General features: G+C 53.9%; 1 protein-coding gene across 1 annotated transcript; it reads left to right on the forward strand.

Annotated features, from left to right (window-relative positions):
• The first annotated feature begins 472 nt into the window (after positions 1 to 472).
• Positions 473 to 12,239, forward strand: LOC119139134 (probable G-protein coupled receptor 158). The gene is made up of 11 exons (XM_037279542.1): positions 473 to 1,555; positions 3,655 to 3,760; positions 6,253 to 6,346; positions 6,447 to 6,661; positions 6,735 to 6,803; positions 8,444 to 8,553; positions 9,024 to 9,262; positions 9,329 to 9,467; positions 9,542 to 9,647; positions 9,795 to 9,941; positions 10,039 to 12,239. The coding sequence occupies exons 1-11, from the start codon at positions 780 to 782 to the stop codon at positions 11,548 to 11,550; spliced, it is 3,513 nt and encodes a 1,170-aa protein (XP_037135437.1). The 5' UTR covers positions 473 to 779; the 3' UTR covers positions 11,551 to 12,239.
• The last annotated feature ends 352 nt before the right edge of the window (positions 12,240 to 12,591 follow it).

Below are 12,591 nucleotides of genomic sequence, written 5' to 3' on the forward strand. Positions count from 1 at the left end.
AAGAAGAAGTTTTAAACGTTAGTCATCCCTCTTCTCTCGAGGGTGCAAATTCTATATTTGACGTATTCAGTTATAAAATAAACAAATGTTGCCATAATACAATGTTTGTATTGTAATAATTGCATTTTGACGTCATTTGACCAACGCCCAGTTACCGACTCATGTGATGGGACAGCGAAAGAAAATTGCTCAAACCAACTTGAATCATGTCCTTATTAATCTCATTTAAAACAACCGCCGAGGACGACGGGCTTTAAGCGTCCCCGTTCCCGATGGTGAGTCTTTTTTTCTCCCTCTCGGTCTTCGCAGCCCACTTTAATGCTCGTTGTGGTCGGAAGAGGGCGAAGTGCGTTAAGATCTCCCGTTGAATCGCCGCCTGCAGAAAATATATAAATATAACAATAACATCCCTCCCTCCCTCCCTCCCTCCATCCCTGCCTCCCTCCCTCCCTCCCTCCTCTTTCTTCTTCCTCTTGGTTTGGATTCAGTCTGCAAGCAGGAGAGGACGCCGCCGCAGAAAGACCCCCGCCCCCCTGCGTCCTCCACGGAGACTCCACGAAGCGTCGCTGAAGCGGTTTGCAAGAAGACAACCGGGGCTTTCCATTTTTGGATTTCTTTTGGGGCGAAGGGGGAAACGACATTAAAGCGAGGATTAGGAGAGCCCACAAGTAGCCCGGCGATGGTTTAACGCTGCCACCGGTTCGCATCTTTGCCGCTCGCACGACCTGCCTGCAAAATCCATCCTCCCAGGCAAACCAGCGGACGCGACCTGGAGGGCGATGGAGGCTGTCGTCCGGCTGGCGTTGCTGCTGCTCGTCGGCTTCGTCATCGCGGCGGCGGCAGCCCGGCCGGCAGCGGTGCGCGAAGGCGGCGGGGCGCACCTTCGCGGCCACCGGCTGGCTCACCTTCGCGGCGGCGGCAACGAGGAGCGGGTGCGCCTCCCCGCCGCGGTTGCCGACTTCCTGCACACGGGCGACTCGAGTGTCCTGGAGCAGGCCAATTGCTCGCGCAGATTCGAGCTGCCGCGGGGGGGAAGGTCACCCGAGAGCACACATCGCTCAGCGCTGGATGCGGTGCTGCACGCCGCCAACTTGCTCAGCTTGGTGCTGCAAGCCAACAGGTCCGGGGAGCAAAGCGCGCGGCGAGATGTCGACTGGTACCATGCAATAGTCCGCAGCCTCCTCCTGGCGGAGCAGAAGATCCACCGGGCTGTGATCGCCTCCTCGGACGGGGTGCACGTGCAGGCCACCAGGACCAGAGGCGAGATCGCGCTCCAGGACCTCTCTGGCCTGCACAACCACTCGGGGGATGGCGAGTGGCACCGCGGCGTCAAGCACAGGAGGAAGGCCACCTTCCAGAAGAAGGTGCCAAGCCAGGATTTGGCAGCCGTGGGCAACTCCTTGAGGAGGGGTCAAAGTTTGATCCCGGACGAGATGCACGTCAAGTGGTCGGCACCCTACCTGGAGTGCCACAACGGCAACTTTGTCCCTCGGTGGCTGTCGACCTTGTCTGCTGCCTTCTACAGCATAGGGCCCAACATGGCTCCGGAGTTCAGGTAAGAAGAACTCACCTCTGTTTAGGATTTAGGTCTTAGTACTTTTAGGCCATGCAGGGCTTTCCCACACTTGACTGGTACTTCCTTCAAATGGCTTCTGATGCTAAGTTTGGAACAGTTTCTATTATTTAAAACTTCTTCCATTATGTGTTCCCGCGCCGCAGAGATTTGTCATTTGTTGGTAGACCAGCTCGTCCCGTCACCCAAAGGTCGGTTTGAATCCCGCGCCCGGCCGCTGTCAAAGTGAAGCTTAAGTCGCCTCCAGGTCCTCATTGTAAATGACAATCGACCTTGTCAAACAAACCATTGGTGCATTTGTCCATCGCCGTGGTACAAAAGTGACCCGGGTAACATTTTGGGTTGTTTGTCTTTTGGCAAATCTTGGAGTCTGTCAAATGAGCCCTGTAAATGTCTCAAATCGGTGGACAATTCTTAATTGTGTCACACCTAGGCCAGCGTCAGGTGTAATAAGGGGCTCATGCGTCTCCCAAAACATAGCACCCCCCCCTCACCCCAAAGGAGGCTATAAATAGCTCAAACCACGGTGGAAACCTCTAGCTGCAGGCGTGATTCTTTTTGTTCCCTTCCAAACTTGCATTTTTTTTCTCCAATGAAGGGATGAGTCACACACACAGTTGCATGCAGCGGTAAAGCAAATCAGTGAAATCCAAATCATGCGTTTGGCCTCCGCCCGTGGCGCCGCATCACGTGTGATGTTTGCGCGTATCAGCGCTTGCTTGCCTGCCTGCAAGAGTCAAGTGGGAGCCTGACCGACATCATCTCAATGAATAATTCATGCGCATCGCTCGTCGTGTGTGTCGGGTCTTGACTGAATGTTGAACTGATACACCTCCGAGTGGCTTGCAGGCGGGCAGGCACAGATCGCAAATGAGTCCAAGCGGGTCGGAGCACCTCCGCTTGGCTCACCGGATAGTCCGCCCGCTATTGTCCAAAAGTGCGCCGATTGATTTAATTGCAGCTTCAAACATTCTTCAGTTGTCTCTTAACGGCGGAATGTGATTATTGGCTGCCCCGCCCCCTTCCATGCCATCTGAACGGCGTGACACAAAAGTGGCGTTTGGTATTGTTTAAATATCCCCAGAGAGTTGCTTTTTTTTTTTTTTGCGCTGAATGGGCAATCAACGCGACAATTAATTAATCATAAAAGATGTACAACTCGCATGCACAGGCCATTTTGATTTGGTGCCCTCCTGTGGTTTGTGATCAGGCTGCAGTGCGCCAGGTGGGTGAACTCTTGTTGCTCTTTTTTTTTTCTTCTTCATTCTTAATTTGCTATCTCGGGCAACACTTGCTGGGCACTTGAAATGTCCAGTGAGACCGTTTTCCCGTCTCGATGCAGGGCGGAGGAATTTTGAACGAGCGTCGATAAATATGACATCACGTGGCAGCTGAAAGAATGAGAAGGAGAAGGCAGCCTTTATTTGCTTTGCTTTGACAGCGTCTTGGCCACAGGCGGTGCGTCCCGCCTGATGAGCAGCGACAGGACTCAATAAAAGGACCCGGGTCGCCTCGTCACTGGAGTGCTCTGCCCGGCAGCCAGGCTGCATTCATTTCTCCTTTCCCCTTGTCAGCGTAATGCATTTCTGTCACTTAAGAGACATTTTCCCCAGGGAACGCTCACACGTGGCTTTTTTTACACCACATTCTCCTTCTCGTCTTGAAACCTTTGTGAAAAGTTCATCGGGTCATTCGTGCGTCAGATTGAGTCACCCTGCAAAGAGGGTCCAAGCTTTTGCCCATCAGAGTGACTTAAATGTTAGCTGCTAATCTTCAAGCGTTGACATTCCGCGTTCCTCTGCCAAAGACGAACTCGTATCAAAGGCGACCGTCCCTTTGGAGGCGATTACCCAGATAGCGGCGCTGCCCCAGCAAAACATTAGCCAAGCCTGAGTGGGTTTGTGCCGGCCTTTGTCTTGCCATCTCCCTAAAAAGTTTACTTATTTCCACGTAGGCACAGAAGGTAAATCTTCATTGCTCTGCTTACAGCGGATTCTGATAACCCCATGTGCGGGTGAACAGCCTTGGTCGCTAGTGGCCAGAGTGAACTTGATGCTTGACGCCGGCCTCCTGTGTTGCAGGGGCGTGGTGCGAGCCGACATCAATCTCCAGGATGTTGATATCGACCAGTGCTCTACTGATGGCTGGTTTGCTGGAACCCATCGCTGCAACCTGACCACTATGGAGGTGAGTGCGCCTGTTCCTGCACGTGCAATGGACAGAACATCGATCCTCTTAAAGCGGAACCTCGGCCAAGGCTCACGCTCGGTCAGCGCTCCGCTAAATGACACCGAGGCGGTAAAACGACCGGATGGTTGTTCCTGCGAGGTCCCGTTACACGCCGAATGCTACTTAAGCAAACCCTATTAGCCGTTTTGTACACGCTCGCGAATGCCTCATCCTAATCCGAGTCGGTCGCGTGTACCTCGAGACGTATTCACTGTGATGTCACATTTGTCGAGGGCCAAAATCAACAAAGCTTTCCATTCCCTTTGTTGACAATCATCAATCCGAAACGGAAGCAAGGTGTGGATAGCAAAGATGTGCGCTACGTTCTAAACGTGACCTACAGCCACGAGATAAGAATGTCTTGATGTTCAGTCATCTTCATCAGAGCTTGAAATACTTTGACTCTTCTTTCAAATGTCCATGACGGTGCGCCGCCATCTAGTGGCCGACAGTGCAGTTGCACCCAAAATAAACAGGAGAAAATGATTGTTTACAATGACAGGACGCAGCGCACTGCCCGTTTCTCTGCCATTTTGGGCCAAGCTGCAGATAGCGTGCTTCATAATGCATGCGATGTAGTGGATTGCATTGAGCCCCCCTTCAATAATTCATCACCCCCCCCGCCCCTTGTCTGAGTACTTCCACCTCTCTGTGGACAGTCGATGCCAGAGACGCTCGTGTGGACAGCGGAAGAAGCAGAGAAAATGGATGGTTGGCCTTGCAGACTTGTGTTAGGCAGGAGCGCGCTTTGCTTCCCGAAAGGAGTCACACTTGCCCCTCAACTCAACTCAACTAACCTTCCTTCACCTCTATAAGCACGCAAAAGAGCCGTGCCAGGAGCATGCACGCACACATGCGACTGCAGAGGTTTTGATCCCAATTGTATTTGGCCATTTTTAGCACTGGAGCTGGAACATCTTGTTCCCTGATGTGCCAAATTTAGATTCAGCCCGTCTCGTTTATTCCAGGAAACGGAAATAAATTCTATTTCGAGGATGTTTTTGAAGGCCTTGACGTCAAAGCGATGACCTCCTGTCTCGATCCTTCTACTTCACATGCGACTCAATTAACAGCCCAAAACGATGATGGCGTCTGGGGAATTTGTTTCCTCACACTCCAATGTAAGATGCCGTAATTCATTTGCAGTAAAGACCACAGTTTGAGTTTAGCCAAGCGACTTGCCAGATAGGCCCCGCCTTTTGGTCTCCCTTCCCCCCTCCGTAATCAGAGCGCAGTGTGTGTTTGTGTGCATCTAATGAGGTGTCATGAGAAGAGCTCCTGCATATGCTGCTGCAGGGAGCAGAGCAGAAAAAGACAAAGCCTTTAAAATAAACAGCGCTTAATTTCCCGGGTGCCACCCTGAGCTGGCACTTTGCAGATTGCGCGCGCACACACACTTTCTCCATTTTCCCTCCTTTTATGCGTGCTGTCGTTCCTCCCGTCATTCTGGCACGATCCTGGGAACCGAGTATTTCTCGTTGCCGCCAATGGCTTCCCAATTAGCCAGCAGAAGCCGGTCCAAGAAGAAGAAGTAGGCGCTGCCCTCAGCATCAATTAGCCTGACCGGGATCTTATCTTCCCTTGTGTGGTGTCGCGCAGAGGTGACGGTGGAGAACGTCTGTTTGAGAACCCGCCATGTGTACTCGGCTCCAAAGATGCGGCTCAATTAGCGGCACGTCGCAAGGAAAACGTCAGCGCGGGGAAGGGTTGAGGTGCCTTCATTAGAGGTGCCAGAAGCCTGAATGAGTGAGCTCCGAGGGGGAGGAAAATACCTTAACAGGAAGCCTGCGCAACTAACTCGCTTCTTCAAACAATAGCGGGCTCATGACAAACATGGCGTCATATGCATGTTGGTGTCGTCGCACCGTAGACATGTAATAAAAAATACCACTCATGAAAAAAAAAAAAAGATCCCAAGCATGACGCAACTGTCGCTAAAATGCCATTTTGGGCTAAAAAGTGCCGCTTGCCCATCTGTATCAAGGGTCACAAGGTCAAGAAATGTATGAGACATGAAATGAGACAATACAGAGTAGTTTTCCATTGATTAAAACAAACCAAAACACTTTCAGGGTGTCGGGAAGGCAACGGTACGGACAGCTAAGGGTCAGAAGCCAAATGCATTGGTCAGTGCTCATGAACGGGACGCGGCTCTCGACGAAACCAAGCGTCCTTCTGGGAAATGGAGCTTGTGTGACAGCATGAAGCGCGCTGATAAAAAGAGCCTCACCAGTGCACGTCGCCATGGCAACCTGCGAGTCAGAGCGCCTTTGACCGACAGCCGGGATGCAGACGGAGCTGAATATTCCGACGCTCCCGTGTCCAAATATTAGCAAACAAATATGAGTCTGCATGAGCTCGCTAATGTCCGTCACATTGCGCATGATGCTCAGAACGGTTTATTATCAATGTTGGCCACAAAGTGAAATCATTTCGCTTTTTGTGTTCAGTGTTTGCCCACGCGCGGACATGGATTCGTCTTGGACAAGTACAAGTGTCTCTGCAGGAAAGGCTTCTACCGAGCTGCCGCCGCCGGCTTTACAAGTAAGTCGGCCGCCGTAGCCGAGTTAGCAAACGCCGTCACGGTTGACGCGAGCCTTGCCATCGTCTGTCGGGCTAAGCGGCGGGCGTCTTCCTCCCCCAGGGATGGGCGGCGGGAACGCGGCAGGTGGCGGGAACGTGGCGTCCTCCAGCGAATGCCTGCCGTGCCGGCCGGGCTGCGCCTTCTGCAAGGACGACACGCCGTGCGCGGCGCGGCGGGACGGAGCGCTGCGCACGGCCGTCATGGCCTTCCAGAGCCTCTGCATCCTGGTGCTCTTGCTCAGCATGCTGCTGGTCTACCGCTTTCGAAGGAACAAGGTAGTTCGCTTCCTGCAGCCAAAACGTGAATTTGGATTCCAAAGTGCGAGATGGTCGCTTTGTGTGTGCGCAGAGTATCCGAGCGTCAGGCGTGGTCCTGCTGGAGGTCATCCTGTGTGGAGTGTTGCTTCTCTACTTCCCGGTGAGGCCGTCCTGAGCTGAACTTTCTTTCTTTCTTTCTTTCTTTCTTTCTTTCTTTCTTTCTTTCTTTCTTTCTTTCTTTCTTTCTTTCTTTCTACTGATTGGATGAAGAACTAAATTCAACTTCTTTCAACTTCAACATCTTTGACCTTGACCCTCTACCGACATTCTGCCGAGATGCCAATTAAGGTTCCCAGTGTTGCCGAGCTGCTTTGCCCGCTCAGCACCAAACAATCTCTATGAATCAGCCGCGCCGAGCCCACGTAAGCAAACCTTTGGTGGGCAAGCCGAGGTACGAGGTGGTCGCCCGCCGTCGCGGGGGCGTGATCGTGTGCTGAAATCTGCTGCAGCCAAAAATAGGCACCTACAAATGATTGCGCAGCATTTACAAAGGTAGCTTGGCGCAGGTAGCGAGGGGGAAAAAAAAGAACACAAAACGGCGCATCTCGGTGCATGCGGTGAAGGTGCAGAGATTGATCCACACACACACACAGCACGTGGCGAATCCCACAAGAGCCGCGTTGAGACGCATCGCTGGCAGTCTAAAAATAGACGCCCGCCGACGCTTGCATTTGCAATGCTTGTGCTCCTCTTGAACAGCTGGAGACAGATGCATTCCATCCTGTTCCCGCGGCTTTGTGGAGCGCACATATTTTGGGGGTCGTGTGCGAGAACTGAAAATGAGATCCTCGCTTGTCGCTTTCTTCAGAGCGCTCCCGGCATTCGCCCGAGCTGACCCGACCCGCCGTCGTCACTTTTTCTCTCCTCGTCCCGTCACAGGAAGGCGGCAATATCTCCCAAGCGACGAGGAGCCAAGGGAACGGCGGCACCGAGCCGGGCGTAATTTACACTCAGCCCACCTCGGGGACGCAGAAAGCATTACCTCCTCTCCGGAAAGCCGCCGCTCACCCCCGCCCCCCAGCCCGCCTGCGTGTTGGCTTTCATATAAAAATGGATCAATCGTTATTAGCCTCCTCCTCTTTCTGCTCCATCTCCCGCCAGCATGCTTCTTCCTGCTCACCGAGACAGGAAGTGCAGGTTGGAAGCAAGCCTGCATCCAACGGCCGCCATGAACAGAGGAGGCGGCACTCTCGAGACACATCGGTCTCGCAGACTAACATGGCCGACATTTTCTGTGGCGTGTTGCCCAACATCCCCAACGCTTGACAGCACTAAAAGACTGAAAAACACCATCCAGGTTTTTTTGTCTGTCCTGGAACGTGACCTCTGGCCGCTTTTTTCCTGGTTGTGGTCTCGCGCTCCTTGCGGAGTTGAGTTGCAGGCAGCGCTGCAGGACCGACTTGAGCGTGTCCCTTAAATGACTCAGACCGAGCGACAATATCCACATTTCGCTTTGCGCCTGCGGGATTCTATGAATGCCTCGGCTAATCCGATCATTAATCCCACAGGGGGAATCACGGCACATCTGCAGCGCTAAGATAATCAGAACAATTTTTTGAAAAAATCCATTTTGAAGCATGGGAGTGCACGAACATGAGGCGATGAGCAAAAACATTAATTGTCATGTGGTGTTCCACAGGGTTCAACTTTGAGGCTCCTCCTGTTTTCACTGTATTTCCTTTCAGCTTGCCAGCTTGCACTTGCTAATGATGGCCTTTCCCTTCTTCCTTCGTCTTCCAGGTGGGGATCCTTTACTTTCAGCCCGGCGTGTTCCGCTGCATCCTGTTGCGCTGGGTTCGACTGCTGGGCTTCGCCACCGTCTACGGCACGCTCACGCTCAAGTTGTACAGGTGACACACGCACGACACACGGAGCAGACTTCTTCTTCGTCTGTGTGACTTTTTGCCTGATGATGACGAGGAGGAGTCTGGACAGAAAACCTTGAGTGAAAAATTGATATGACATGGATCCATTTTTCATGGGGTGGGGGGGGCTCATTAGCGCTGGCCAATGCTGCTTCATCAATGCGCGTGAAGGGCACAGACTAATAATAGCAGCGCGTGTGTGTTTGATTGATGATGCCTTTGGAATTCATCGTGTCTCGTCTTTTATTTAGGCTCCTCCATAAAAGCGGCCGCCGTTCACCCCGGAGCGGCTGCTTGGAAATGACAACCATGTTCATACTAGCTCATAAAAAATGATGCGGGTGCTATAGAATAGCATCTCACGGCGCTAATTGAAAAATTCCGGTCCTTTTATCCGTCGTGTCGAGGTGCAATATCGGAGGCGGCGGTATAAAAGGCAACTGTTGCGTCTGCAGGGTCCTGAAGGTCTTCCTGTCGCGCACGGCTCAGAGGATTCCCTACATGACCAGCTGGCGGGTTCTGCGGCTGCTGGCCATCATCCTCCTGGTGGTCTGCTGGTTCCTGGTGGCCTGGACGTCGGCCGTGTGCCAGGTCGCCGACAGGAAGTCGGCGCTGATCGACGTGGGCTACACGCCCGACGGGCTGCAGTTCAGCATGTGCCTCGTGGACCGCTGGGACTACATGATGGCCGTCGGTAAGATTCAAAGCTCAGCGGGCCTTCGAAAGTATTGCAATCAGACGTTCGTGCGGTCGTTTACAGCCGAGTTCCTGTTCCTGCTGTGGTCGGTGTACCTGTGCTACGCCGTGAGGACGGTGCCGTCCGCCTTCCACGAGCCTCGCTACATGGCCTTCGCCGTCCACAACGAGCTCGTCCTGTCGCCCATCTTCTACGTCATCAGGTGAATGCGGACCGAACAAAAAAACACAACAACACGTAGAGGCTGAAATCTAATTGGACAAAAAAATGCCACAGGTTCACGCTGGCTGCCGAGCTCCATCCCGACTGGATGCTTCTACTTTTCTTCACGCACACACACCTGACCGTCACGGTCACGCTGGGCCTGCTGCTGGTTCCCAAGGTGCCTTCAGGCCACGCCAATTTGTTGTTGTTCACTTTTGAGATGAGAGCTTGCCATTACAGGCTTAGCAAAGGATTGTTCACCAAGTGTGAAATCTCAAGTGTGTTTTTTTTTTTTTCCCAATGGTGTGTGTGCACGTGGACGCAGTTTCTGTTTGCGGGCACACAGATGCGAGACGACATGGCCTCGGAGGCGTACGAGGACGAGCTGGACATGGGTCGCTCGGGCTCCTACCTGAACAGCAGCATCACGTCGGCGTGGAGCGAACACAGCCTGGACCCCGAGGACATTCGGGTGAGCTTTGGGGACGTGGCATCGGGCTTTTGCTAGCGGTGTAGCTGCTGTTGTGGCAGCGGCGTCTGAGTGCTTTGTCCTCCTCTCTAACACGCAGGAGGAGCTGAAGAAACTCTACTCCCAGCTGGAGATTTACAAGAGGAAGAAGATGCTGGCTAACAACCCCCATCTGCAGAAGAAGCGCAGCTCCAAGAAGGGCCTGGGGCGCTCCCTGATGAGGCGCATCACCGAGATCCCCGAGTCGGTCCACCGCCAGTGCAGCCGCGAGGACAAGGACGGCGGCAACGAGCACGGCAGCAATCGCAGCAGTCTCTGCGTTCTCAAGAAAAACCCCTTTGACCAGATGCCGCACAAAGCGGCCAAGGAGGAGAGCCTGAAAAACAAAGCATTCTCCTTGAAGAAGTCACACAGCAGCTACGACCACGTCCGAGGCCTGAGCCAAGGCCCAAGCCGAGGCCCGAGCCAAGCCCCGAGCCAAAGCCCGAGTCAAGGCCTGAGCCAAGGCTCCAGCGGCTTGGCCGTCGACAAGATGGACGTGAGCGCCGCCCAAGGCTCCCTGCTCGAGGCCCTGATGGGCAAGAGGCCACTCAACAGGAAGTCCCGGGAAAGCCTGGACGCCCCCGCCGAGTTGGTGCCTCTGGTCTGTAAATCGGCCAGCGCCCACAACCTGAGCGCCGACAAAAAACCCCTCCACCCTCGAGCCTCTGTGTTGCGCAAGTCCCTCAGCGTCATCGCCACCGCCAAGGAGAGGACGTTGGGCTTGGCTGGAAAGAACCAAAGCGATGAGGATGGGCCAGAGAGCAAAGAAGAGAGCGAGCCCAAGAACGTGGCCGCCAAAGGCAGGAACGCCAAACAGCCCGCCGAGCCGCTCAAGGGGAAAGACCTCTACGATGTCTCGGAGGTGTGTCCCTGGGAAGTGGAAGACCAGCCGACGCCTTCGGAGAGCAAGGTCCAAAAACACGTTTCCATCGCACCAGAGGAAAGCACCACCGTTCACGGGGGGGGCAGCAGGGCCAGTAAAGGCCACAAGCAGACGCCCTGGGATCAGACTCCCACTGCTGGCCGACAGTCCAAGGAAGCTCAGAGGGCCGCCACTGCCGGGCAGGAAGTCTGTCCCGGGGACGATAGCCAAAGCGGCGCAGCTTCCAAGAAACAGCCGCAACCTCCATCCAAATCCGGAAACGCCCAAAACAATCGAGCCGAAATTTGTCCGTGGGACTTTGGAGAACAGACTTTTCCTGCAAAGGATGAGGACACGTCGCTTAAAGCCCAAGTCTGTCCCTGGGACAATCCGGCATCTCCTGAAGGCTTGCCCAGCCCTGCTGGCAGTTCCAAATCGAAGGACAAGAAGGGAAGCGGCGGCGACGACAAGAGGCAAACAAAAGCAAAGGACAAGAGCAAGTCATGGGAGAAGCGGCAGAAAGTCGCCGAGGTTTGTCCCTGGGATGCGGCCGCTCATCAGGAGGTACCCGCTGTGGAGAAACGCAAGAGCGCAAATGTCAACAAGGCCGAGGTTTGCCCCTGGGACTTTGAGGAGGCCGGTAGCCATCCCGATCCCGCAAACAAGGCCGGCGTTTGTCCCGGGGACGTCGACGACAAGACGGCGTGACGCTCGGCCCCAACGGAGCGCCAACCTTGGACCTCAAAAAATTAATTGCGTTCCACCAGTTGCCTTCCTTTCCCGTTTGTTCTACTTTGTAGACGACACCTTTTACAAACAAGACCATCCTGAACATGACTCTCAGACCAATTATGCAACGTCTCCGCCACTTTGGGCACTCGCGCGGGCGGGGACTCGGACGAGTCGTCGTAAGGAGCTCCAAGTAGCGGAAAGGGGAGGACGAGCCCACGCCGGCCGGGCATGGCGATCGCAAACGTTAGCCAACCGCTCACGTCTGAAGCACTTTAGCTGACTCCACCAACCCGACTCAAACAACACCTGGCCAGTGCCAAGTGGGCTTTTCCCGCATCTCAAATGGCGCTTTTATGTCGGTGCCAAACCCTCGCCGCATCGCATTCTCTTCGACCGGGCACACGTAGCGACCGTGTGTGCCGTGGCGTGCTACAATTTCAACCCTGCAAGCAAGCGAGCGGCGGCTCGTTCGTCTCTGCCCGCTCCCGTGTATCAGTGCTAGCTGGCGTGCCCACTCGCCACCGGGCAACGGGTCAAAAGTGAAACAAGCGAGCCCTCCCGTCATCGGCATTTTTCGTATCTGACGTTTCCATGTAGCAGAGCGCCCACTATGTCAGCCAAATTTTACTTTGTTCCATGTTATGTATCAAAGCGTTTGATGCCGATCACTCGCGTCGTCTCAACAAGAAGCCGGAAAGGCTGCTGCAAATTTACCACTCATCCATCATTGGCAACGTTTCACATTGACGACCCTAAGCCAACAAAATGGCTAGCTAGATAGCTACACATTTTTGGATATTTCCAATCAAACACTCGCTGTCTCCTGCCAAGTATTTTCCGTGCGGCCAAACTAATCTTTAAGCCTCGGTTCGGATCGGTCCAGAGTGCGCGTTCGTTTTTTGGAGGGGTCTTTAGAAGAAGCACTGCCACGTTGACTTGTACTGCCCCGGCCGGTGATGACGACCAGTCAGCTCCAAGTTTGAAAAGGAGTTGGCCTATTCTCTTGACTTTTATGCT

This window comes from Syngnathus acus, chromosome 20, assembly GCF_901709675.1.
Source record: "Syngnathus acus chromosome 20, fSynAcu1.2, whole genome shotgun sequence".
NCBI lineage: Eukaryota > Metazoa > Chordata > Actinopteri > Syngnathiformes > Syngnathidae > Syngnathus > Syngnathus acus.